Source organism: Salvelinus namaycush, chromosome 13, assembly GCF_016432855.1.
Source record: "Salvelinus namaycush isolate Seneca chromosome 13, SaNama_1.0, whole genome shotgun sequence".
Lineage (NCBI taxonomy): Eukaryota > Metazoa > Chordata > Actinopteri > Salmoniformes > Salmonidae > Salvelinus > Salvelinus namaycush.
In genome coordinates, this window is record NC_052319.1 from 3,366,413 (window position 1) to 3,392,136 (window position 25,724).

At 41.7% G+C, this 25,724-nt stretch overlaps 1 protein-coding gene across 6 annotated transcripts; it reads left to right on the top strand.

Annotated features, from left to right (window-relative positions):
- The first annotated feature begins 390 nt into the window (after positions 1 to 390).
- Positions 391 to 25,724, top strand: LOC120058181 (cell division cycle protein 16 homolog). 6 transcript variants are annotated; one of them, XM_039006662.1, is made up of 18 exons: positions 391 to 555; positions 4,274 to 4,328; positions 4,450 to 4,547; positions 4,893 to 4,931; positions 6,405 to 6,539; positions 6,983 to 7,142; positions 9,499 to 9,593; positions 9,993 to 10,126; positions 10,367 to 10,446; positions 10,544 to 10,593; positions 10,675 to 10,748; positions 10,976 to 11,101; positions 11,387 to 11,539; positions 12,592 to 12,655; positions 12,819 to 12,880; positions 23,873 to 24,008; positions 24,153 to 24,261; positions 24,845 to 25,724. In XM_039006662.1, the coding sequence occupies exons 5-18, from the start codon at positions 6,447 to 6,449 to the stop codon at positions 25,102 to 25,104; spliced, it is 1,596 nt and encodes a 531-aa protein (XP_038862590.1). In that variant the 5' UTR covers positions 391 to 555; positions 4,274 to 4,328; positions 4,450 to 4,547; positions 4,893 to 4,931; positions 6,405 to 6,446; the 3' UTR covers positions 25,105 to 25,724. The 6 variants fall into 6 exon arrangements, with proteins under 6 accessions (XP_038862590.1, XP_038862588.1, XP_038862589.1 ...); XM_039006660.1 differs by lacking the exon at positions 391 to 555 and adding an exon at positions 3,044 to 3,209; XM_039006661.1 differs by lacking the exon at positions 391 to 555 and adding an exon at positions 3,044 to 3,209 and having other exon boundaries at positions 24,153 to 24,243.

The window sequence follows — 25,724 nt, forward strand, 5'->3', positions numbered from 1 at the left end:
CTGTTGCACCCTCGACAACCACTGTGATTATTATTATCTGACCCTGCTGGTCATCTATGAACATTTGGGCCATGTTCTGTTATAATCTCCACCTGGCACAGCTAGAAGAGGACTGGCCACCCCTCATAACCTGGTTTCTTCCTAGGTTCCAGCCTTTCTATGGAGTTTTTCCTAGCCACTGTGCTTCTACACCTGCATTGCTTGCTGTTTGGGGTTTTAAGCTGGGTTTTTGTACAGCACTTTGTGACATCAGCTGATGCAAGAAGGGCTTTATAAATACATTTGATTGATTGATTTGTCTCTGTGTGGATGGCTGAGCTCGTGCTGATGTCTCTCTTTGACCCTCCCTCGAAAAACGGTTCTGTGGGTGTGTGCATTTGCTACATTTTGCCAATCCGGACTCGCGCGTCTAAGTGCTGAGGGTTGATGTGAGGAGGTTTCTTGCAATTGCAAAGACTTGGCTCTACTTTTTCGATTGATAGCAGTCTTGAACAAATATATGTACTATCTCAAAACAGTACCTGGGAACATCTGCTGAAAGAAACGATCTACTAGGTAAGTGCTAACTTTCTATCTTCCTCACTCACAAGTAATCACACACTAAAGTTAACGTAAACTCACCCCATTCCGTATAAATGTGCGCAACCGCAACATTCAAACGAGGCTACAAAGAAAACTAATGGGACTGTAGCGACTGTGTTGACTTCAAAATCGGGGGTGTGAACTAGGTTTCTATTCAAGCGTTGATCGACATGGTAATAGCTCTATAGTATTGGAGAAAAGTAAAAAAAAAACTGACCCTCCGTTACATCTAGACGTGTCATGTCGTAACGTACAGCACGCATTAAGCAACTATTTCTGTCTTACAATCTCTCTCCACTAGGTGTAGCATTTCTCTCATCCTTTAAAAACAAGAAATGGACAGTTACGGGGGATACAGACTGTCTGGTTAATGCTTGAATAAGTTAGTTTGAAAAGGTTTACAACTTGAATTCATATTAACCAGTGTTATGCTGAAAAAAAGACAGCACTTATATTTGTCAGGATTTTTTTTTTTTAAATGAATTGTTTTAATTTCCTTTACATCCTGAGTACTTTAAATATTGAATTTAATTTTACTGCATATCTATTTAACTCATACCTTCGATAGAACATCACTCAGAGATGCACAAAAACAATATAATATTACAAGTGGGTGAACCTTTCCTTTCCTTTCACCTGTAGTTATAACACCGATAAGAGTTTCCCCTCATTTTCTACAAAAATATAAATACACATTTTAATTGGCTAGATCTATCTAAGATCACTTTAGCACCGCCCTAAAAACCAGATTCAAATTCGACACAAACCTTCAAATAGGTATGTAATGACACATTATATAAACTCTTTATAGTGTTTTATTTACATTTTAGAGGCGATAAGGTGATAAGTTGGACAGATCGAGTGAAAAAAAGAAATTTTCCCACACGATATCTCTCCTTCTCACTCTCACGCATTAGTTTCGCTTCCCCACCCGCCATTTTTATAAAGACCCGACGGGGCTCATTGCCTGCATGAATTATGCAGAAACGGGCAGCGTTTAGGTCATGTAATTTATTCTGTTGGAAAGGGTAGAAATTGTGCTTTACAAAGGTATTGACATTACAGTTGATCTGGAAGTATTACGTTTTGGGGCGCTAAAATAAGGGCAATTTTACGGACCAAGGTGATGTACGAGTTTACGTGAGTTTACGCTACTTCTCCCATATCGCGGGAATTCAGTGTTTACAGCGTAACACAATCACATCAAGCAGTTGAAATAACAGCAAACTGCATTCATTTCATTTGTTTAACATTGTTTATATTGCCAATTCTCAGAATATATCCATTATAATAATGATTCCTGATAAATTAATTTGCCGGGTTCAGAGAAGCTGTCAGTCTCGTCACGTTCATATCTGCATGGCATTGTGGAGATGACTAACAAAAAACAGCAACGTGTTGGATAGGCACACAGCAAGGTTTATATTAACCACTGCTGTACCAAACCAAATGCTAGGCTGGTAGCATGGGCAAGAAATCTTCTCTAGACAGCTTTTTTTCAGGGGAGATTAAGTTTATAAATTGACTGGATGGGCTGTGGGGCACTGGCTGCACATTGATAAATTTAACTGAATTGTTAACAGGCATTACCCGCGGAATATATGGGGATTGTGGCGCTATAACTCCCTACTATCAACCAATCAGCATCCAGGACCCAAACAACCAAATTTTTAAACTGCTGTTGCAGTTCTTATAAATTAAGATGAAGGTTTGCCTTTGTTATATATAATGTACCATGTTTTCACATTCTATAAGGTCGAGACATGAAACATGAAAACGCGGGCCTCTGTGATGCATCCTATCGAAGTTAGACAGGCATGCTCTCTCCTTGGCCCTTTTGAAAAGAGAACCGCAGCTGGTAACCAATATGCCCTAACCATGACTGGCCTCTTCAGCTAATGGGTAATTGCTGAACCCTTGGAGGACAAATCGGGAACAGAGATGGCTTCAATAATCACCGCCAAACTTCTTGATTTTGGACAGCATCATCACCGAACGGGGAGCGGAGGGAATTGTTACATGGTGAACTGAGAAACATACAGACTGTCTGGTTAATGCTTGAAGAAGTTAGTTTGAAAAGGTTTACAACTTGAATTCATATTAACCAGTGTTATGCTGAAAAAAAGACAGCACTTATATTTGTAATTTAATTTGACTGCCTATCTATTTAACTCATATACCTTCGATATAACATCACTCAAGAGATGCACAAAAACAATATAACATTACAAGTGGGTGAACCTTTCCTTTACTTTCACCTGTAGTTATAACACCGATAAAAGGGTTTCCCCTCATATTTTCTACAAAAATATAAATACACATTTTAATTGGCTATATCTATCATGTAATTAATTAACTGTATTGTCCAAAATGTTTTCCGTCGCAATTAAATAAAATATTCATAGCATTTTATTTTCTGTGAAATGACCGGAACCCTTAATCAAAGGCCCGAGTTTCCTTGCGGAGTTTAAGTGACACTACTGCTGCAGAAGAAGCCGCGTAGCTAGCTACTACTAGGGAGTACATTTTCACATGATAATGATACGCTTTGATTTGTAAAAAGCATTAGGACAATTACAATGAATCTCGACAGACTTCGAAAACGTGTACGACACTACATTGATCAGGTAAGAAATGTAGACGACCTAGAATAGGTATTGATAAGAAGCGAGGTAGCTAACGTTAGATAGCTAAATTAGGTTGCCGCTGTCAGTTTGGAAAAATGTATTGCTCCTACTAGCTAAGTAAATGGGCTAGGTACTGTTCAGAATGACAAGTCTACAGGAACGTTATCCAGCTGTGTAAGGTTATATTTGCGTTAGCATAATGTAAATAGAACTTGCCAGCTTGTTGTCGATACATTTAAAAAAAAAAAAGTAACCCAATATTTACCTCTGTTTCCAACGGGGGTAAATTAATCATAGTGGGCATAGCGAGGTCCTACTGGCGCGTTCTAGCATTTATTTGCCTATTTCCGTTAAGGAACGCCAAGCGAGGGTGTGCAATAACTCAATTCGCCATAGTACTCCTAAACAACGCAATTTAAAAATGTTTTTGGTAAAATCTACAAAACGTAGTCCACACTCTTTGTAACATATTCTAGTTTTGGGAACAGGAAACTGTACTGAGATCAAGTTTCATCAATGAGAAAATGTGCAGAATGTTGGACAACATCCATCTCGCTCTATTTTCAACCAACTGCCAGCCACTGGGCTTCCTGCCATCACCATATTTGGTGGTGAGTGGAAATGCCAACCGGATGCTTCAGATTTATGCGGCTCATTGTTCGATCTGTGTTGCAGTCCTAAAAAACGGAAATGAGTAACCTCTGGTTCGTTTGGCTATTCCTATGGGAGAAATTAATGGGGGTTTGGGATAAATGCTGAAAATAAGGTCTGAGCTTAACACAGGCTTAGGAGATCTAATCTGTTTTGTTCTGAGATATCAGTCAATTAACATGACCTTTTATGAATTAGCTAGTAACTAAGTTAGCTACCCTGCATGTGCTTGCTACTAAGTCAGTGGCCTGAGCTAGCTACTATGTACTTGGAGGTTAGCCACATTATATCAGGGCTAGCTAACTTGTATCAGTGAGTGTTGACAGCCCCTGACAGTGTCAGTTTCATACTTGTAGTAAACACATTCAGAATGTTTGGTTTCATGCTGCCTTCCCTGTCTGTTTTGTTTGCAGCAACAGTATCAAAGTGCTCTATTTTGGGCAGATAAGATTGCATCCCTGTCACATGGTGAGTGATCTTCCTGATTAATGAGATGTAACAAATGTTTTGTTTTCATCTGGCTAGTTAGTATAAAATGTTGGTTGGTAGGGTATCTAACGGAGGTGATGCATTTTTCCTGTCCTTGCAGAAGACCCCCAGGATATCTACTGGCTAGCACAGTGCCTTTACCTCACCTCTCAGTACCACAGAGCCTCCCATGCCCTCCGCTCACGTAAACTAGATAAGGTAAGACCACCTGGTTGTCTTCCCCCAATTTGTTGCAATGGGGCATGCAGGTAGCTTGTTCTACACGTCTCACTGAGGGGCCCTCATGCACTAGCATGCAGCTCACTAGCATGCAGAAGGACTAATGACATGTTGGATACTTTGCATATTCTGACTTGTCATTATGAGTCTGTCCAGTCTATACGTTACACTCTTCTATGTAGCTTTCAAAACTGTGCCATCCAGAGTATGCCTTTGATATTTTTGATAGAAGAAGAAGCATTGTACTGGGTGTGCTGCATGTCCTTGTTGATCTGAACAGTTGTTGTCAGTCAGCTTGTTCCTAATATTGATCTTTCATTTCAGTTGTATGGTGCTTGTCAATATCTTGCTGCTAGGTGCCACGTGAGTATTAATCTTAGGCTACTTCTTGTGATGAAATATACCTGTTCAAACTCCATGATCCTATGGCCTATTGGTCAATCCACTTAAATTCAATTACTTTTCTACAGTATCCCTTTTGATTTAAACATATCTTTTCAAACATGTTTGCCCATGAAATGAGTGGTCAGAAAGTGACTTCTTGGACCTGAATGCCAAAACAATTAGAATAAAGGTGTTCAAATTTGACCCATTTTGCATACCCCACCATAATGTGAGACATGTCTTCATTGCTGAAAAATATTAAAAGTTGACTTTGATATGATTTAAAACCTTACACACCGTTGTCTAACTATTTTCTAATTTCTTGAAATAAAGTGTATTTTAACAATTAGCATAAATGATCTAAAATTGCGTAAACTACGATTTTTTTCTTCATATTCTCGTATGTTATAGCTTAGATCCTATTTTACATCATCTGAGGTTTTTATGTTGTGCCGCCATCGGTTGAGACACAACATGCTCATGAAAACAGAGTGGATGCCATTTCAATCATTGAAATATAATGAATAGAATGGACCTACCCCTTCAGATCACTGCAATTTTACTGAACTTGAATAGAACAAAAATAAGTTGATGCTGGATAGTAAATAATGCCGGAAAAGCCTTTGTGCAAACAAACTTCCAGAAGTAATCAAGGCACTCTCATGTAGTGGATAAATGAGAAAGCCTTTATTGTTTTTACGGCTTATGCATAGCAGGAATAAAAAAAATACTATGCAGCATCAACTTTGTTCTGTAGTATTTCATCCCATGATCAAAGAGCACCTCATGGATTAATTATCAACCATATACGCATTCCTTTCCTGTGTCTCTTATTGAAACATTTACATTTTAATTGACATTTTAAATTCTAATTACTACCACAAAGATGGCCACCGGTCCACTTTCCGTCCAATGTCAACTTAAATGGTTATGTCTATTCTGTTATCTATTTCTATGATTTCAATAGGTTTCCAATGGACAGTAATTTAAAACAACAGATTCCTATTCAAGTCAACATTCTCTGATGTGTGGACCTCCAAGCAGCTTTGTGGTATCGTTTGAAAGTTGGAATAAAAATGGTTGTACATTTATCAGCCAAAACATGACACCCCACCCTGTATTCAATAGCATGTTATGTCTCAACCGATGGTGGGCACAACAAACCTCAGATGTTTACACGTTTTTGGATAATCAAAAAATGTATAGAAAAATTAAAGAAATAAAATGGTTTCACAACCCTGTTTTGTAAGCTTTTAAATGGTATCAATCTCAACCGTTAATGTCTCATGGTATGGTGGGGTATGCAAAATGGGTCAACTTTAAAGCACCTTTTATCTCTTGAATATTTTTACATTCAGGTACAAAAACCCACAACCCTGAATTTCCCAGCACCATACTCTTAACTGAGCGGAGCCATTGGAAGCACTAACCTAGTGTTTGTGTTTTGTGCAGTATGCTGCCAAAGAGTTCCAGCAGGCCTTAGACATCCTGGACATGGAGGAGCCAACCAGCAAGAAGCTGCTGGACCGGAGTGTCAAAGAGGAGAACAGGATACAAGAGTCAGACTGGGAGATGACCCCTGCCTCTGTGGGTCTCAGCTTTGACACAATAGGGTCCCATGTGTTTTTGTGGCCCTGTAATACCACGTTTATGGTCTTACAATGTGATTTTCCAGTCTCTTCACATTTATGGTGTTGTGATTACAGGTTAACTATTTACATACTGTACTGTAGGTGACTGAGGCAGAGATTGAATACCGTGTTGCCATGTCAAATACCCTTTGGCTGAATTTTTATGATTTTGTTCCTTTCTAAGCTATAAAAATGTCCTTTTGTCATTATCACCATCATATTATTAAAGGGGTCCCGTCATTCACCCGGTAGCCACATCACCTGCCATATTCATACAAAACTCATGTGTGGGTCTTTTTTTGAATGTCAGAATCCTCTCGAGTCTTCCGACTGATGCTGCTTCAGTGGTTCTGACCCCTTGTGGTCCCTTTAACGTCTTTCTTTCCCTCTCTTTTTCAGATCAACAGTTCCATCTGCCTGTTGCGGGGGAAGATCTATGATGCCATGGACAACCGGCCACTGGCCACGTCCAGCTACAAAGAGGCCTTGAAACTGGACGTGTACTGCTTTGAAGCCTTCGACCTTCTAACGTCCCACCACATGCTGACCGCTCAGGAAGGTGAGGCCAAAGCAAGACTGGGAACAGAAACAGACTTAAGGGGACTGTGTAATCAAAAAATAAGACAAACGTATACTAGTGATGTACGGGTTGACTCATAACCTGCAGTTCTATCCGTGGGGTGGTCGTGTTTATGGTCATAAAATATTGTATAGATGAAGGGCAAATGGGTGGTGGGCTGGTTGAATGAAGAGAGAACAATACATTAAAAAAATCCATAAATGTATCATTCTTGTGCAATGTATAGGCTACATTATTATTATTATTATAAAAAAATATATATACATATTTGATCCCCCCTTTTCCTCCCCAATTTCGATCTTGTCTCATCGCTGCAACTCCCCAACGGGCTCGGGAGGCAATGGTTGAAACATGACCCGCCAAACCGCGGTTAACACTCGCCTGCTTAACCCGGGAAGCCAGCCGCACCAATGTGTCGGAGGAAACACTGTTCAACTGACGACGAGGTCATCCTGCAGGTGCCCGGCCCGCCACAAGGAGTTGGTAGTGCACGATGAGCCAAGTAAAGCCGACTCTGGATCCACGCTTCCTCCTCCATGTTTGACAGTTGGTGTCACACACTGAGGAACCATCCTTTCGCCTACTCGACGGCGTACAAAAACCCTGCGCGATGGACCGAAGATTTTGATTCATCGGTCCATAAGACCTTCCAGTCTTCAGTAGTCCACTGGCGGTGCTTCATGGCCCAGGCAAGCCTCTTTCTTATTTTGCCATCTTAGCAATGGCTTTCTTACTGCCACTCAACCTGTCAAACTTGCAGCTCGAAGTCTTCTCTTCACAGTTGAAACTGAGACTAAGATGGCTGCACCACTCGGGAGCCCTAAGGCACTGCATCTCAGTGCTAGAGGAGTCACTACAGACCCTGGTTCGATTCCAGGCTGTATCACAACTGGCCGTGATTGGGAGTCCCATAGGGCTTTGCACAATTGGCCCAGCGTAGTTAGGGTTTGGCTGGGGTAGAATTTGTTCTTAAAACTTCTTCGGGATTGGTGTCCCGTCCTAGGGACGCTTGAGCAAATGTAGGCTAATGCGATTAGCATGAAGTTGTAAGTAACAAGGGAATTTCCCAGGACATAGACATATCTGGTATTGGCAGAAAGCTTAAATTCTTGTTAATCTAACTGCACTGTCCAATTTACAGTAGCTATTACAGTGAACGAATACCATGCTATTGAGGAGAGTGCACAATTTTGAACATGAAAAGTTATTAATAAAAAAATTAGGAACATTTGGGCAGTCTTGAGACAAAACAGAAATGCAATGGTTCATTGGATCAGGCGTAAACGTTGCACACTGCCATCTAGTGGCCAAAATCTAAATTGCACCTGGGCTGGAATAATACATTATAGCCTTTCTCTTGCATTTTAAAGATGGTACAAAATAACCTATTTTTTGCCAGATCTATTGTTATATTCTCCTACATTCCTTTCACATTTCAACAAACTTCAGTTTTTCCTTTCAAATGGTACCACGAATATGCATATCATTGCTTCAGGGCCTTAGCTACAGGCAGTTAGATTTCGGTATGTCATTTTAAGCGAAAATTGGAATAAAAGGGGCGGATCCTTAAGAGGTTCTGTAACTGACTTGCCTAGTTAAATAAATGTAAACACCTTTGCTTACTTCGACCTGTGTTAAGCTGTGCTTGAAGCTGTTGTACTGTGAGTTGCCTATCATGCAAGCTGTTAAATCTCAAACAATACTGTCCCAAATAATGCTTAAGAGGGTGTAGTAACACAGTCTTTTCCAACACTGCTTTTATACAGACAGAGGTTTTGTAAGTAGTCAACAAAAGTTGGGACACCTGTAGGAATTGTTAGCATCAACTTTCAAGGCTTAATTTACTTCCATTGCTGCAGAACAGCTGTAATTTGTTCCCTGGAAAGGCCTTTTTTATAACTCTGAAATGTACATCATTTTTCCGTAACCAATTTTTTTTATTTATTAACCTCTGGCAGTTTACCGCTTATCTTTGTACCGTTTCAGGTTATTCACTGGACTTGGAACTGCTTAAATTTCCAAACTGGAGAAATGGGGGTGTTCTAAAACTTTTGACCGTTTGTGTGTGATATATTTATTTTTTTGCCTTCTTGGGCCCCCATGGGCCTTGGCCTGGTATCACATCGTTAGTAAAATGTTGGTATTGTGACAACCCCACTCTTCGTGTGTTTCTGTGCCCCTTTTTGGGCCCTCACCAGTTTGCATCCCTGAAATATAGGTATGTATGTTGCTTTGTTAGCCATTAACGGTTTATAGATGTGTCTGTAGGGTAAACGTATTACATTTATTCCCAAACCCCTTATTTGAAGACCTTTTGTCATTTTTGTGTTTGTAGAAAAGGACTTCCTGGACTTGCTTCCTTTGAGCCAACAGTGCACAGAGGAAGAAGACAAATTACTTCACTTCCTGTTTGAGAATAAATTGAAGAAGGTACGTCCACTGTTATCCTCCATGTCAGGACATCAGTTGCGTTCAGATTCCTTTTAAGTTTCAGTATTTTACATTGTCATGTGCAATGTTGATCACCATGTTGTGTTTCTATGTTGGAATACACATGTCATGTCACTTTGGATTTTGCCCTATAGTTCAGAATGAACCATATGATTATTTTCTAAATATTACAATCACTCATATTTGGTTAATATTGGTTGTCTACAGTTGCCCCTAACAATGACGACAACAACAACCCAGAAATGTTCTCTCTGGTTTTACTAAAGTTAAGAGTGGTCATTTGTCTCAAATTAGTGTTCCAATTCCACATTTGTTTCCCCCTCCCTTTCTCCACTTTTTTTTTCTCTCCATCCATCCTTTCCTCTTTCCTTCCCTCAGTATAACAAACCCAGTGATATGGTGGTCCCAGAGATGGTCAACGGTCTCCAGGACAATTTGGACGTGGTGGTCTCCCTTGCTGAGAGGCATTATTACAACTGTGACTTCAAAATGTGCTACAAACTCACTTCCATGTAAGTTTGGTAACTAACCGCTGGCCCACCTTAACCTTTTAACAACAAATTGAGATGTGTCTGCAAGCGTTAACTGACCAATCTAACTTTTTTTTTTTATAAGAACTGTTGTGATATTTGTATGGTTTATGTTAGTGGAATATTATTCTCAGCTCGGCTCAGTTGTGTAAAAAGGATATGCGTTTCACACTGTCATTTGGTCATGTCTGTAAAACCTGAATGTTTTGTGTTTCCTTCAAGGGTGATGGTGAAAGACCCATTCCATGCCAACTGTTTACCTGTTCATATAGGAACACTGGTGGAGCTCAGCAAAGCAAATGGTAAGACTGTTGAAGCTCTCATTGGTTATTCATACATGTGAAAGATACATTTAACATCTGAACATGTACCATGATTCTCCTCTTTTTACTACCACAGAACTGTTTTACCTTTCGCACAGGCTTGTGGACTTGTACCCCAACAACCCAGTAAGTATAGCCCCTGCCCTATATAGTGTGTGTGTTTATTTTTTGACCACTAGACAAATGGTATACGTTGTTGTCATCCAGGTCTCTTGGTTTGCTGTGGGATGCTACTATCTAATGGTTGGTCACAAAAATGAACACGCGCGTAGATATCTCAGGTACCAGATATCATGTTTTTCTTATTCCAGAGCATATTTTATATTCAGCAGTTAGACACTGATGTTCTATATATTGTAAATTAAAATATTTTGATTCACTTGCTTCTGAATCAAATCTACAAATTTCAAACTATTATAAAAAAAAAAAAAAAAAACATTGATTATCATTCACTCAGTGTAAATAAGAGAGATATTCTACTCTAAGTTCCTTATGCTGTCTCCCACAGCAAGGCGACCACTTTGGAGCGGACGTACGGTCCGGCATGGATCGCCTACGGTCACTCGTTTGCAGTGGAGAGTGAACACGACCAGGCCATGGCTGCCTACTTCACTGCTGCTCAACTGATGAAGGGGTATGTACTGTTATTGTACCCAGACACCCCACAGACACAACACCACACATCCACAGAACAGATCTGTCACGTGCTGAAAAGCAATGTTGAACATGAACACATTTGTTGGCGTGTGTTCAAAGATGCATCTTGCTAAAAGCAGGTGTGCCTTAGTCATTGAAAACAGTGAGAAATGTACAGTATCATAACAAACTTATATATATATATATATATAATAGCATGTACCTTCACAACCTTTCCCATTAGACTTGACCCCTAACCCTTGCTCTCATCTCTCTTGTCCAGATGTCATCTCCCCATGTTGTACATAGGGCTGGAGTACGGTCTTACAAACAACTCTAAACTGGCCGAGCGCTTCTTCAGCCAGGCCCTGAGCATAGCCCCAGAAGACCCCTTTGTCATGCACGAGGTAGCCGTTGTGGCCTTTCAGAACGGAGAGTGAGTCACACACACAAATACATACAGAGATAATGTGTATGCACACACTGGGGGAAAACACCCACACATTGGGAAAATGTACATATGTGCATACTCACACACGTGCACCCAAGAGGATATATTGCATACACTGTAATACCCCCACGTGCTCACATACTACACTGAGTGTACAAAGCATTAGGAACACCTCCCTAATATTGAGTTTCTCCCCCTGTTACCCTCAGAACAGCCTCAATTTGTCGGGGATGGACTCTACAAGGTGTCGAAAGCACTCCACAGAGATGCTGGCCCTTGTTGACTCCAATACTTTCCACATTTGTGTCAAGTTGGCTGGATGTCCTTTGGGTGGTGGACCATTCTTGGTACATACAGGAATCTGTTGAGTGTGAAAAACACAGCTGTGTTGCAGTTCTTGACACTCAAACCAATGCACCTGGGCACCTACTACCATACCGTGTTCAAAGACACCTTAAATAATTTGTCTTGCCCTTTCACCCTCTGAAGGGCACACACACACGCAATCCGTGTCTCAATTGTTTCAAATCCTTTAAACTGTCTCCTCCCCATCATCTACACTGATTATGAAGTGGGTTTATCAAGTGACATTAAAAGGATCATAGCTTTCACCTGGTCATGGAAATACACAGAGTGTTTTGTACGCTCAGTGTTTAACACACTCTGCAATACCCCCACATGCACACATACACGCTTAAGGGCTCTCATCATAGCCATTAGCAAATGGGTTAGAAGAGTGTTCTCCTAACGATGGGTTTAAACCCACAGGTAGGGCCACGACTGATTCGGTTTGGGTCGCGACGATAAGCGTGGATTCTGTCTATTTATTGAGATTTAGCTGCACCTGGCCACGCCTCCATCATAGTTGCTGGAACCGTGCCGGAAAGGACCATTTGTAAAGAAAAACTCTGTGCTGGCACCGTATGGTTCGGGTTGACACGATAGTGTGTGTGAAAGGGTACTTATGCCTTATTTTTTTATTTGTTCATGTGTTGGCTTTGATTGTGCTGAAATGTGTTCAATTCTGCAATTTTCAGCTGGAAAACAGCCGAGAAGTTGTTCCTGGACGCAATGGACAAGATCAAAGCCATTGGGAATGAGGTAGCTGCTCATTTGAATCGACTAACTAGCCCCACATGTATTGTGTCATACGCCATTCTTAAAAAAAATTGAACTTCTTAAGAACTGGCAGCCAGTGTAGTTGCTGTGTGTTTATTTTCAATGCAAACATTCCTCTTTTTGTAAAAGTTGTGTTTTCTTCCAGGTAACAGTGGACAAGTGGGAGCCACTCCTGAACAACCTGGGTCACGTATGTCGAAAACTGAAGTGAGTATAAAGATCCTCCGTAAGTATTTACTCATCAGGACACCAGAGGGGTATGTCACGAAGCAGGATGGAGTTGCGAGCTCACTTTGGTTTATTCTGAATTCAACTTTGGATAACTATTGTCACGAAGGCGTCGACACCTTTTAGCCAGGTAAATTACTATGGTAACTGTTGGACTCTGGGCTTTCCACCGTGCGACATGCACACGCAGTTACAAGCCTGGTTTGAATTAGTGGAAGCTGTTGGATAAATAACCACCTTTGTGAGCTGGAATGTGGCGCTAACTGAAACCAGTTAGACTAAACTAATCCAGAATATTTCTAGTTGGCTTGTGACACACCCCTTTTGAGGGGATGGAACTGAACAGAATGGAAGTTCTGACTGGCATATGCAGTATCTCTGTATCTCCTATGACATCACTGTTGTGGTCCTGTCCTTGTTCTCATCTCACTTATAAGTTCAGGATTAGGTAGTTAGACAGGCAGGCGTTTCTCTGTCTCCCAGGTACCTGCTAAAGCATTGTTAAAGGACAGGGATCCAAACATTTTCCTGAGTGGTATTTCAGGGGGAGAGTCTGAGGTGATGAGAGGACTTACTGCAGGGTTCCCCAACTGACGGCCCGGAGGCTGAATTTGTTCCGCGGGTGGTTTCATTTTGCCCCCCATGTTTTCTGAGCCGAAAGAAGAAATGTTTCTTTGTTGGACATAGAATACTGTAAAATCACCAGGAAATACGCTCCAACTGATTTTAATTTAAGAAATATTTTCCCAAGTTTTCCCATTCATAATGGAGAGAAATGTGATTGTGTACAAATGTAAGCAAGGCTTGAAAGTATTGATTTATTCAAACATATCTGTTTAGGCTTCTTACAGTCAATTGGCAGTCTACAAATGATTTGTAATTATGTTCTGGCCCCCCGACCATCCGCTGAACATAAAATCGGCCTGCGGCTGAAACTAGTTGACGATCCCTAACCTACTGTATCTCTCTCTTTTTCTTTCTCCTCGCACTATTTTCAAAGACACGCTTTTGCTCGTCTCCAGTCCTTAGGACTCTCATTGAGTATTAATGCATAGTAGCCACTAAGCAGATCTAGAGAGGCTTTGCAGTGCAAGTGGCTGTTTTGAAAAGGTTTGGGTACTTCATATCTAAAGGGGCATCTTTGGAAATCCACACCTTGCAGTTAATGCGTGTTTTTATTTTAATGAAGGTTTCTTAACAGGATTGCAGTGTTCACTGATCTTTTGAATTAATCAGTTGGTAAAGCCCTGCAAACAACATGCACATGGTTCCGTAATTTATTTGTTCAAGAGATGATGGGATGTTTTCCTATGTGGTGAATTTGTTTATGGTAAAATATTGAGACATTAAATGAACCTGAGTGAAGTGAGAGGCAGGGTTTGCAGTTTTGGGACTATTCAATTGGTTCCATTGTGCCAATCTCAATCAAGAACTGCTAATAATATTAATCATTCATTTAATTTGTAAATCACTTCTCACACCCAAGGTGCAAATTATTATTTATTTTTTATGTATATACACTTCTGTTCAAAAGTTTGGGGTCACTTAGAAATTTCCAGGTTTTGAATGAAAAGCACATTCTTTTTGTCCATTTAAAATATCAAATTGATCAGAAATACAGTCTAGACATTGTGAATGTCGTAAATGACTGATGTAGCTGGAAACGGCTGATTTTTAATGGAATATCTACATAGGTGTACAGAGGCCTATTATCAGCAACTATCACTCCTGTGTTCCAATGACACGTTGTACTTTCTCTGTTCATCACTCCCTCTCCTGACTAGTCTCCAAGTCCCTGCCGCTGAAAAACATCCCCACAGCATGATGCTGCCACCATCATGCTACACCGTAGGGACGGTGCCAGGTTTCCTCCAGACGTGACGTTTGGCATTCAGGCCAAAGGGTTCAATCAAACTCGCAAGTGGGCTGTCGTGGCTTTTGCTGAGGAGTGGCTTCCATCGTGAATTGCTACAGAGATAGTTGTCCTTCTGGAAGGTTCTCCCATCTTCACAGAGGAACTCTGTCAGAGTGACCATCGGGTTCTTGGTCACCATCCTGACCAAGGCCCTTCTCCCTCGATAGCTCAGTTTGGCCAGGCGGCCAGCTCTAGGAAGAGTCTTGGTTGTTCCAAACTTCTTCCATTTAAGAATGATGGAGGCCACTGTGTTCTTGGGACTTTCAATGCTGCAGAAATGTTTTGGTACCTTTCTCCAGATCTGTGCTTCGACATAATCCTGTCTCAGAGCTCTATGAACAAATCCATCGACCTCATGGCTTGGTTTTCTCTGAAATGCACTGTCAAGTGTGGGACCATTTTTTTATAGACAGGTGTGTGGACATGATTTTGGAAAGGCAATCAATTGAATTTACCACAGGTGGACTCAAATCAAGTTGTAGAAACATGTCAAGGGTGATCAATGGAAACAAAATGCACCTGAGCTCAATTTCGAGTTTCATAGCAAAGGGTCTGAATGTTTATGTAAAATAAGCTATTTCTGTTTATTTGTTAATACATTTGCAATAGTTTATGGGGTATTGTGTGTAGATTGAGATGTTTTCTTTAATGCGTTTCAGAATAAGGCTGTAAACACATTGAGAAAGGGAAGGGGTATGAATACTTTCTGAATGCACTGTAGTGTAGCTTGTTTAGGCACTTGGCAGATGCGCCAACAAACAGGGCGTTTACAATAGTCCAGACGGGATGAAATAAAGGCGTGGATGAGTCGATCAGCCTAAGGTTGTGATAGTATAGGTCGTAACCTGGCAATGTTCTGTAGATGGAAAATGAGACTTTGGTCACACTCTGGATGTGGGCCTCAAACGAGAGCATACTGTCATATCACACCCAGGTTGCGAACCTCACTGGAGGGGAGGATCTTGACACCATCAATATTGAGGCTGTAGCTGCTGATATTTATGATGGTGTGAGTGCCAATCTGTCTTTGCAGTTTAACTGTAAGAGGTGGCAGGTAGTCTAGTGGTTAGAACGTTGGGCCAGTAACCGAAAGGTTGCAAGATCGAATCCCAGAGCTGCCAAGGTAAAAATCTGCCGTTCTGCGCCTGAACAAGGCAGTTAACCCACTGTTCCTAGGCCGTCATTGAAAATAAGAATTTGTTCTTAACTGACTTGCCAAGTTAAATAAAGGTCAAATAAAAAACTCAACTGCATCCACGCATTGATGTCCTGCAGGCAGCTTACCAGGAATGGAGTGCGTAGCCTTTTCTAAATAGAAAAGTATTGGACTGGCCGCATAAGTGTTTATTCGGGTCCAAACAGTAAAAATGAAATTAAGAAAATCTCTATATCAGTCAAAAGTTTGGACACACCTACTCATTCAAGAGATTTTATTTTTTATATTTTCTATATTGTAAAATAATAGTGAAGACAAAAACTATGAAATAACACATGGAATCATGTAGTAACCAGAAAAGTGTTCAACAAATCAAAATATATTTGAGATTCTTCAAAGTAGCCACCCTTTGCCTTGACAGCTTTGCACACTCTTGGCATTCTCTCAACCAGCTTCACCTGGAATGCTTTTCCAACCTTCTTGAAGGCGTTCCCACATATGCTGAGCACTCGTTGGCTGCTTTTCCTTCACTCTGCGGTCCCAATCATCTCAATTGGGTTGAGGTTGGGTGCTTGTGGAGGCCAGGTCATCTGATGAAGCACACCATCACTCTCCCTATTGGTCAAATAGCCCTTACACAGCCTGGAGGTGTGTTTTGGGTCATTGTCCTGTTGAAAAACAAATGATAGTCCCACGAAGCGCAAACCAGATGGGATGGCGTATCGCTGCAAAATGCTGTGGTAGCCATGCTGGTTAAGCATGCCTTGAATTCTAAATAAATCACTGACAGTGTCACCAGCAAGGCACCATCACACCACCATGCTTCACGGTGGGAACCACCCGTTCGGAGATCATCTACTCTGCGTCTCACGAAGACATGGCGGTTGGAACCAAAAATCTCATTTGGACTCCTCAGACCAAAGTACAGATTTCGACCGGTCTAATGTCCATTGCTCTTGTTGCTTGGCCTAAGCAAGTCTCTTCTCATTATTGGTGTTCTTTTAGTAGTGGGTTCTTTGCAGCAATTTGACCTTGAAGGCCTGATTCACACAGTCTACTTTGAACAGTTGTGGAGATGTCTGTTACTTGAACTCTGTGAAGCATTTATTTGGGCTGCAATTTCTGAGGCTGGTAACTCTAATGAACTTATCCTCTGCAGCAGAAGTAACTCTGGGTCTTCCTTTCCTGTGACGGTCCTCATGAGAGCCAGTTTCATCATTGCGCTTGATGGTTTTTTGCGAATGCACTTGAAGAAACTTGAAATGTTCTGGATTGACTGACCTTCATGTCTTTTAAATTAATGACGGACTGTCATTTCTCTTTGCTTATTTGAGCTGTTCTTGCCATAATATGGACTTGGTATTTTACCAAATAGGGCTCTTCTGTATACCCCCCCCCCCCCCCCCCCCCCCCCCCACCTTGTCACAACACAACTGTTGGGCTCAACCGCATTAGGAAATGAAGGAAATAAATTCCACAAATGTACTTTTAACAAGGCGCACCTGTTAATTGATTTGCTTTTTTCCCCACCTTTTATTTAACCAGGTAGGCTAGTTGAGAACAAGTTCTCATTTGCAACTGCGACCTGGCCAAGATAAAGCAAAGCAGTTCGACACATAAAACAACACAGAGTTACACATGGAATAAACAAACATACAATCAATAATACAGTAGAAAAAAGTCTATATACAGCATGTGCAAATGAGGTAGGATAAGAGAGGTAAGGCAATAAATAGGGCATGTTGGCGAAGTAATTACAATATAGCAATAAACACTGGAATGGTAGAATGTGCAGAAGATGAATGTGCAAGTAGAGATACTGGGGTGCAAAGGAACAAGATAAATAAATAAATACAGTATGGGGATGAGGTAGATTGGATAGGCTATTTACAGATGAGCTATGTACAGGAGCAGTGATCTGTGAGCTGCTCTGACAGCTGGTGCTTAAAGCGAGTGAGGGAGGTAAGAGTCTCCAGATTTAGTGATTTTTGCAGTTCATTCCAGTCATTGGCAGCAGAGAACTGGAAGGAGAGGCGGCCAAAGGAAGAATTGGCTTTGGGGATGACCAGATGACCACCTGCTGGAGCGCGTGCTACGCGTGTGTGCTGCTATGGTGACCAGTGAGCTGAGATAAGGCGGGGCTTAACCTAGCAGAGACTTGTAGATGACCAGGAGCTAGTGGGTTTGGCGACGAGTATGAAGTGAGGGCCAGCCAACGAGAGCGTGCAGGTCGCAGCGGTGGGTAGTATATGGGGCTTTGGTGACAAAACGGATGGCACTGTGATAGACTGCATCCAATTTGTTGAGTAGAGTGTTGGAGGCTATTTTGTAAATGACATCGCCGAAGTCGAGGATCGGTAGGATGATCAGTTTTACGAGGGTATGTTTGGCAGCATGCGTGAAGGATGCTTTGTTGCGAAATAGGAAGCCGATTCTAGATTTAATTTTGGATTGGAGATGTTTTAATATGAGTCTGGAAGGAGAGTTTACAGTCTAACCAGACACCTAGAATATGTGGACAACTACAAATACCTAAGTCAGAACTGTCCAGAGTAGTGATGCAGGCAGGTGCGGGCAGCGATCAGTTGAAGAGCATGCATTTAGTTGTACTTGCATTTAAGAGCAGTTGGAGGCCACGGAAGGAGTGTTGTATGGCAGTGAAGCTCATCTGGATGTTATTTAACACAGTGTCCAAAGAAGGGCCAGAGGTATACAGAATGGTGTCGTCTGCGTAGAGGTGGATCGGAGAATCACCAGCAGCAAGAGCGACATCATTGATGTATACAGAGAAGAGTCGGCCCGAGAATTGAACCCTGTGTCACCCCCATAGACTGCCAGAGGTCCGGACAACAGGCCCTCCGAATTGAAACACTGAACTCTATCAGAGAAGTAGTTGGTGAGGCAATCAATTGAGAAACCAAGGCTGAGTCTGCCAATAAGAATGTTGTGATTGACAGTCAGGTAACTACCTCATGAAGCTGGTTGAGAGAATGCCAGGAGTGTGCAACGCTGTCAAGGCTGAGGGTGGCTACTTTGAAGAATCTCATATATAAAATATATTTTGTATTGTTTACTACGTGATTCCATATGTGTTATTTCATAGTTTTGACGTCTTAAATATTATTCTACAATGTGTAAAAAAAAAAAAAAAAAAACTTGAATGACTTGGTGTGCCAACCTTTGACTGGTACTTATATACTCAGTAAAAAAAAGAACGTCCCTTTTTCAGGACCCTGTCTTTCAAAGATAATTCGTAGAAATCCAAACAACTTCACAGGTCTTTATTGTAAACGGTTTAAACACTGTTTTCCATGCTTGTTCAATGAACCATAAACAATTAATGAACATGCACCTGTGGAAAGGTCGGTGAGACACTAACTGCTTACAGACGGTAGGCAATTAAGGTCACAGTTATGAAAACTTAGGACACTAAAGAGGCCTTTCTGCTCGTCTGCGTGAATGTGCCTTAGGCATGCTGCAAGGAGGCAGGAGGACTGCAGATGTGACCAGGGCAATAAATTGCAATGTCCGTACTGTGAGACGCCTAAGACGGCGCTACAGGGAGTCAGGATGGACAGCTGATTATCCTCTTAGTGGCAGACCACGTGTAACAACACCTGCACAGGATTGGTACATCCGAACATCACACCTGCGGGACAGGTACAGGATGGCAACAACTGCCTGAGTTACACCAGGAACGCACAATCCCTCCATCAGTGTTCAGATTGTCCGCAATAGGCTGAAAGAGGCTGGACTGAGGGCTTGTAGGCCTGATGTAAGGCTGGTCCTCAACCAGACATCACCGGCAACAACGTCGCCTATTCATTGTCTGCATGAAACTTACTGTTATGTAACTTGTTATGCAATAATAATAAATTTACTCCTGAACTTATTTAGGCTTGCCATAACCAAGTGTTTGAATATGTATTGACTGAAGACATTTCAGCTTTTCATTTTAATTCATTTGTAAACTTTTTGTAAAATACAGTGCCTTCAGAAAGTATTCATACCCCATGACTTACTCCACATTTTGTTATGTTGCAACATGAATTCAAAATTTATTAAATATATTTTTCTCACCCATCTACACACCCCATAATGACAAAGTGAATGTGTGTTTTTAGACATGTTTGCAAATTTATTTAAAATTAAATATCTTATTTACATAAGTATTCCCCTGAGCCAATACATGGTAGAATCTTATTTTGCAGCGATTACAGCAGTGAGTCTTTCTGGGTAATTCTCTAATAGCCTTGAACACCTAGGTTGTACAATATTTGCACATTCTTTTTTTTTAAATCTTCAAGCTCTGTCAAGTTGGTTGTTGATCATTGCTAGACAGAAATGTAAGTTTTGCCGTAGATTTTTAAATTAGAACTGTAGCTAGGCCAGTCAGGAACATTCAGTGTCATCTTGGTAAGCAACTCCAGTGTATATTTGGCCTTGTGTTTTGGGTTATTCTGCTGAAAGGTGAATGTTTCACCCAGTGTCTGTTGGACTGCAGACTGAACCAGGTTTTCCTCTCTTTCTTTTTAGCTTAAAAAAACTCCCTTGCAGATGACAAGCATATCCATAACACGATGCAGCCACAACCATGTTTGAAAATATGAAGAGTGGTACTCGGTGATGTTAGATTTGCCCCAAACATAACACTTTGTATTCAGGAAATTGTTATTTTCTTTGACCACATATTTTGCAGTTTTATTTTAGTGCCTTATTGCAAACAGGATGCATGTTTTGGAATTTAAAAAAAATTACTCTGTCATTTGGGTTAGTATTGTGGAGTAACTACAATGTTATTGATCCGTCCTTAGTTTCCTCCTATCACAGCCGGTCAACTCTGTTTTAAAGTCACCATTGGCCTCATGGACGGTTTCCTTCCTCTCCTGCAGCTGAGTTAGGAAAGATGCCTGTATCTTTGTAGTGAATGGGTTTAGGATACACTATCCAAAAGTGTAATTTATAACGTCACCATGCTCAGTGATATTCAGTGTCTGCTTAAAAAATTTGAAAACCTCCCTGGTCTTTGTGGTTGAATCTTTGTTAGAAATTCACTGCTCGACTGAGGGACCTTACAATTATCTGTACGAGGTAGGCATTCAAAAATCATGTTAAACACTTGCACACACCGTGAGTCCATGCAAAATAACTGTATTTAGGCTTGTCATAACAAAGGGGTTGAATACTTGACTCAACACATTTCAGTTTTACATTTATTTGTAAAAATGTCAAACATATTTCCACTTTTAGATTATGGAGGGAGGGGGGTGCGCCAGTGACACTCAATTGAATCATTTTTAAATTCAGGTTGTAACACACAATTTGTAAGAAGTCAAAGGGGTATGAATACTTTCTGAAGGCACCGTGCTCATTGGGCTGATGCCAAGTCTGTGAGGCAGAGAAAATCTAGACCTCTATCAGCAATGATGTCATTCAGTAGTAAGCCTTTGTTTATGGATCTTGAATTTAAAAGCCCCAGTTGACTTACTTTGGAAGTTGCCTGAGGCGCAGCATGCAGAATTGGCCAGTGTCCTTTATCATCCACCTCCGGTGTGCATGATGTACTGTGTGGTATTGAACTGGGCAGTGTACACAATAGACTTAGGTTTGTTCTTTAGTCTACCACCCCATTATCCTTGCTGTCTGCATTTTTTCTGGAGGATCCCGTATAGGCTTTTCTTCAGTTTCCTGCACAGGTTTTCTTTTCAAATGTTCCAAAACATCTGAGGAATCCTTGGGTGTAGTGAATGATAGTGCCATCCTTTGGTCCCATTTCTGTATCTTTTGGTCCAGCCTTTGGTCCTGTCGATGGGAGACAAGATGAGGATAAACCTTTTTTTATATATAATAACACTCTGGATTTGTGCAGTGAAATGTGTTGTTACAAGTTCAGCCATAGTAGTACAGAGCCCCTGGAGCAAAATGTATTTTCCTTGTCGGCTTGGATATTCAAACCTTTCAGTTACTGGGCCAATACTCTAACCGCTAGGCTATTTGTCGCCCTAGGATCCTAGGAGGATCTGAGCTGATATTTGAATCCAAACAACTACAGTTGAAGTCGGAAGTTTAAATACATCTTAGCCAAATACATTTAAACTTAGTTTTTCACAATTGAATCCATGTAAAAATTCCCTGTCTTAGGTCTGTTAGGATCAACACTTTATTTTAAGAGTGTGAAATATCAGAATAATAGAGAGTGATTTATTTCAGCAATTTTTTCATCACATTCCCAGTGGGTCATAAGTTTACATACACTCAATTAGTATTTGGTAGCATTGCCTTTAAGTTGTTTAACTTGGGTCAAACGTTTCGAGTAGCCTTCCACAAGCTTCCCACAATAAGTTGGGTGAATTTTGGCCCATTCCTCCTGACAGAGCTGGTGTAAATGAGTCAGGTTTGTAGGCCTCCTTGCTCGCACACACTTTTTCAGTTCTTCCCACAAATTTTCTATAGGATTGAGGTCAGGGCTTTGTGATGGCCACTCCAATACCTTCAGCCAATCAAATGTATTTTTTAAGCCCTTACATCAGCTGATATCTGAAAGTGCTGTACAGAAACTCAGCCTAAAACCCCAAACAAGCAATGCAGGTGTAGAAGCACGGTGGCTAGGAAAAACTCCCTAGGAAGGCCAGAACCTAGGAAGAAACCTAGAAAGGAACCAGGCTATGAGGGGTGGCCAGTCCTCTTCTGGCTATGCTGGGTGGAGATTATAACAGAACATGGCCAAGATGTTGAAATGTTCATAGATGACCAGCAGGGTCAAATAATAATAATCACAGTGGTTGTCGAGGGTGCAACAGGTCAGCACCTCAGGAGTAAATGTCAGTTGGCTTTTCATAGCCGATCATTCTAGAGACAGCAGGAGCGGTAGAGATACTCAGAGTTGAAAACAGCAGGTCTGGGACGGGTAACACGTCCGGTGAACAGATCAGGGTTCCATAGCCGCAGGCAGAACAGTTGAAACTGGAGCAGCAGCACGGCCAGGTGGACTGGGGACAGCAAGGAGTCATCAGGCCAGGTAGTCCTGAGGCATGGTCCTAGGGCTCAGGTCCTCCGAGAGAGAGAAAGAAAGAAAGAAAAAGAGAGAATTAGAGAGAGCATACTTACATTCACACAGGACACAGGAGAAGACAGGAGAACTACTCCAGATATAACAGACTGACCCTAGCACCCCGACACATAAACTACTGCAGCATAAATACTGGAGGCTGAGACAGGAGGGGTCGGGAGACACTGTGGCCCTGTCCGACAGGGCCAAACAGGCAGGATATAACCCCACCCACTTTGCCAAATCACAGCCCCCACACCACTAGAGGGAAATCTTCAACCACCACCTTGACTTTGTTGTCCTTAAGCCATTTTGCCACAACTTTGGAAGTATGCTTGGGGTCATTATCCATTTGGAAGATCCATTTGCGACCAAGCTGTCAGCTGTCGTACCCCATCAGAACCCAAAATACAAGGTTGTTTCACTCCAATGTTTGTGAAGAAATGTAAAACTAAACAAGCAACACTATATAGCCTCAAAACATGGTTTAAACTATAACTTGTAAAACATTTGGTCAGTCCTTCCATTATTGGTATCCATAGCTCTGTTTATGAATTTGAGTGCTTACATTTCTCCAGCTCTATCGCTCAGCATATGTATTGTTTCGACTTCTAATTGCTGCTCTAAGGATTAAGTTTGTAAGAGTCAATTACCAAGGCTGCCACTAGGTGCCATGGAACAATATCAAAAATTAAACAAGTACTATTTTTACCTAGTTCTGATAGGGAAGGTGTTGTTTGGTTACATCCTTTTTTTGGCTCTCTGAACCCACCCAGCCCAGGCAGAACTCTTTATTTGGCTCTTGTCATTAGAGAACTGTCCAATTGGTTGTTTTGTTCTGTCCTCCAATAGGAAGTATGTCCAGGCGTTAGAGTACCACCGCCAGGCCCTGGTTCTCATCCCCCAGCACGCGTCAACCTACTCCGCCATCGGATATGTGCACAGCCTCATGGGAGACTTCGAGAGCGCCATCGACTACTTCCACACGGTACTGTTTTTTTTTTTTTGGTCTGTTTTATTTACATTTTAAATCCATAGACACAGAACCTGTGTGACACGTTGAATAAATATTGCTGTGCATTTTAATGTTATTACAGCAATTGATGTGTTTTTTTGCTTCTTTTTCTGACAGGCACTCGGTCTTAAGCGAGATGACACGTTTTCTGTGACGATGCTCGGCCACTGCATTGAGATGTACATTGGGGATACGGATGCCTACATAGGTAAAACTTCCTACATAGGTAAAACGACTTCCTTTGCAACCCATGCTAAAAACAGATTTGCGAAAAATATTTGTTGATGTATTTGTTATATTTTTGCCTGTGAACATCAATGACTTACAACACATTTAAGTACTGTTGATTTTGCGTTTGTTTTTTGCTTTTTCCGAGTCTTGTTGCCAGCATGTGCCTTGCCGGCGAATTGTGTTAAGAAATAATGTCCAAACAGGTCCATACAGAAATGGTTTGTCGAGATCGGTGTGGAAGAACTTGACTAGCCTGCACAGAGCCCTGACCTCAACCCCATCAAACACCTTTGGGATAAATTGGAACGCTGACTGCGAGCCAGGCCTAATCGCCCAACATCAGTGGCGGACCTCACTAATGCTTTTGTGACTGAATGGAAGCAAGTCCCCACAGCAATGTTCCAACATCTAGTCGAAAGCCTTCCCAGAAGCGTGGAGGCCGTTCTAGCAGCGACGGGGGGGACCAACTTCATATTAATGCTCATACTTTTGGAATGAGCAGGTGTCCACATACTTTTGGTCATGTGTGTGTGTGTGTGTGTGTGTCTAAAGCATTTAATAGTATATGTGTCTTTCAGGGACGGACATAAAAGACAAAGTCCGTGGGACGCTGAGCACGCCGGGGTTGATGAAGATGCTGAACACGTCGACGGAACCCAGTAACGCTCGAACCACGGCTCTTCTGGAGGAGAGCGGCATCATGGCCCTGGAGACGCCGCAGTCCAATCAGGACAAGGCCTCGTTGGACACGCCCCTGCGGAGCGCGCTGCCCCTGGAATGCAACATGTACGAGAGTGACATGATGCTCGAGACCTCGATGTCCGACACCAGCGCGTGATGTCACTGATGATATCATAGTGGTGGCAGGTTGCCTGGTCCCAGCCTCGGGACCCATTACCAACCAGAAAGTTGGCACTTATCTATAGGTTCCTCGTCGTGTTCCCCTCTTGGAGATTTGAAATGATGGGATTGGAATAGACTAAGCGATAGGGAAGAGGTTTTAAGGCAGAGCTTTTTAGCATGAATTTGAGCTTCAGTCCAATTGGGTTTTGTTGGAAAAAGATGTCCCACTCAGTAACGTATTGTAAAATATATATTTTTTGGTCTGAATGAATATTGCTCACACTTTCAATCCTTTCATATTCCCAAGGGGAAGTTGAAAGGGACCTGGGGATGTGAGGTGTGGGCTTGGTTTGGATGTGTGCCTCAGGCAGGTAGTCTGAAGACAATGGGGAAAGCAGAGACATGGTACTCTGATGCTTAACAGAATGGAATGAATGCAGCAGCAACCCCGTCTGCACTAACTGACTGTGCCCCCTACTCCTGCCCACTAGCAGGAACGTGTGTTGCTACCTGTGGATTTTTACTTTGAATAAACAAACAAAACTGGCTGAATGCAAGAGCGTTTTGATCAAAATACTGGTAATACTTACAATAAACCATACGTTTATCTTTTTA

Excerpts from the sequence above, each read along its gene's own strand:
- LOC120058181 (XM_039006660.1), top strand. The coding sequence starts at position 3,162 with ATGAATCTCGACAGACTTCGAAAACGTGTACGACACTACATTGATCAG. Across the intron at positions 10,447-10,543 it reads GGAGCTCAGCAAAGCAAATG|AACTGTTTTACCTTTCGCAC; the intron begins GTAAGACTGTTG and ends TTACTACCACAG. Across the intron at positions 11,102-11,386 it reads GCTGCTCAACTGATGAAGGG|ATGTCATCTCCCCATGTTGT; the intron begins GTATGTACTGTT and ends TCTCTTGTCCAG.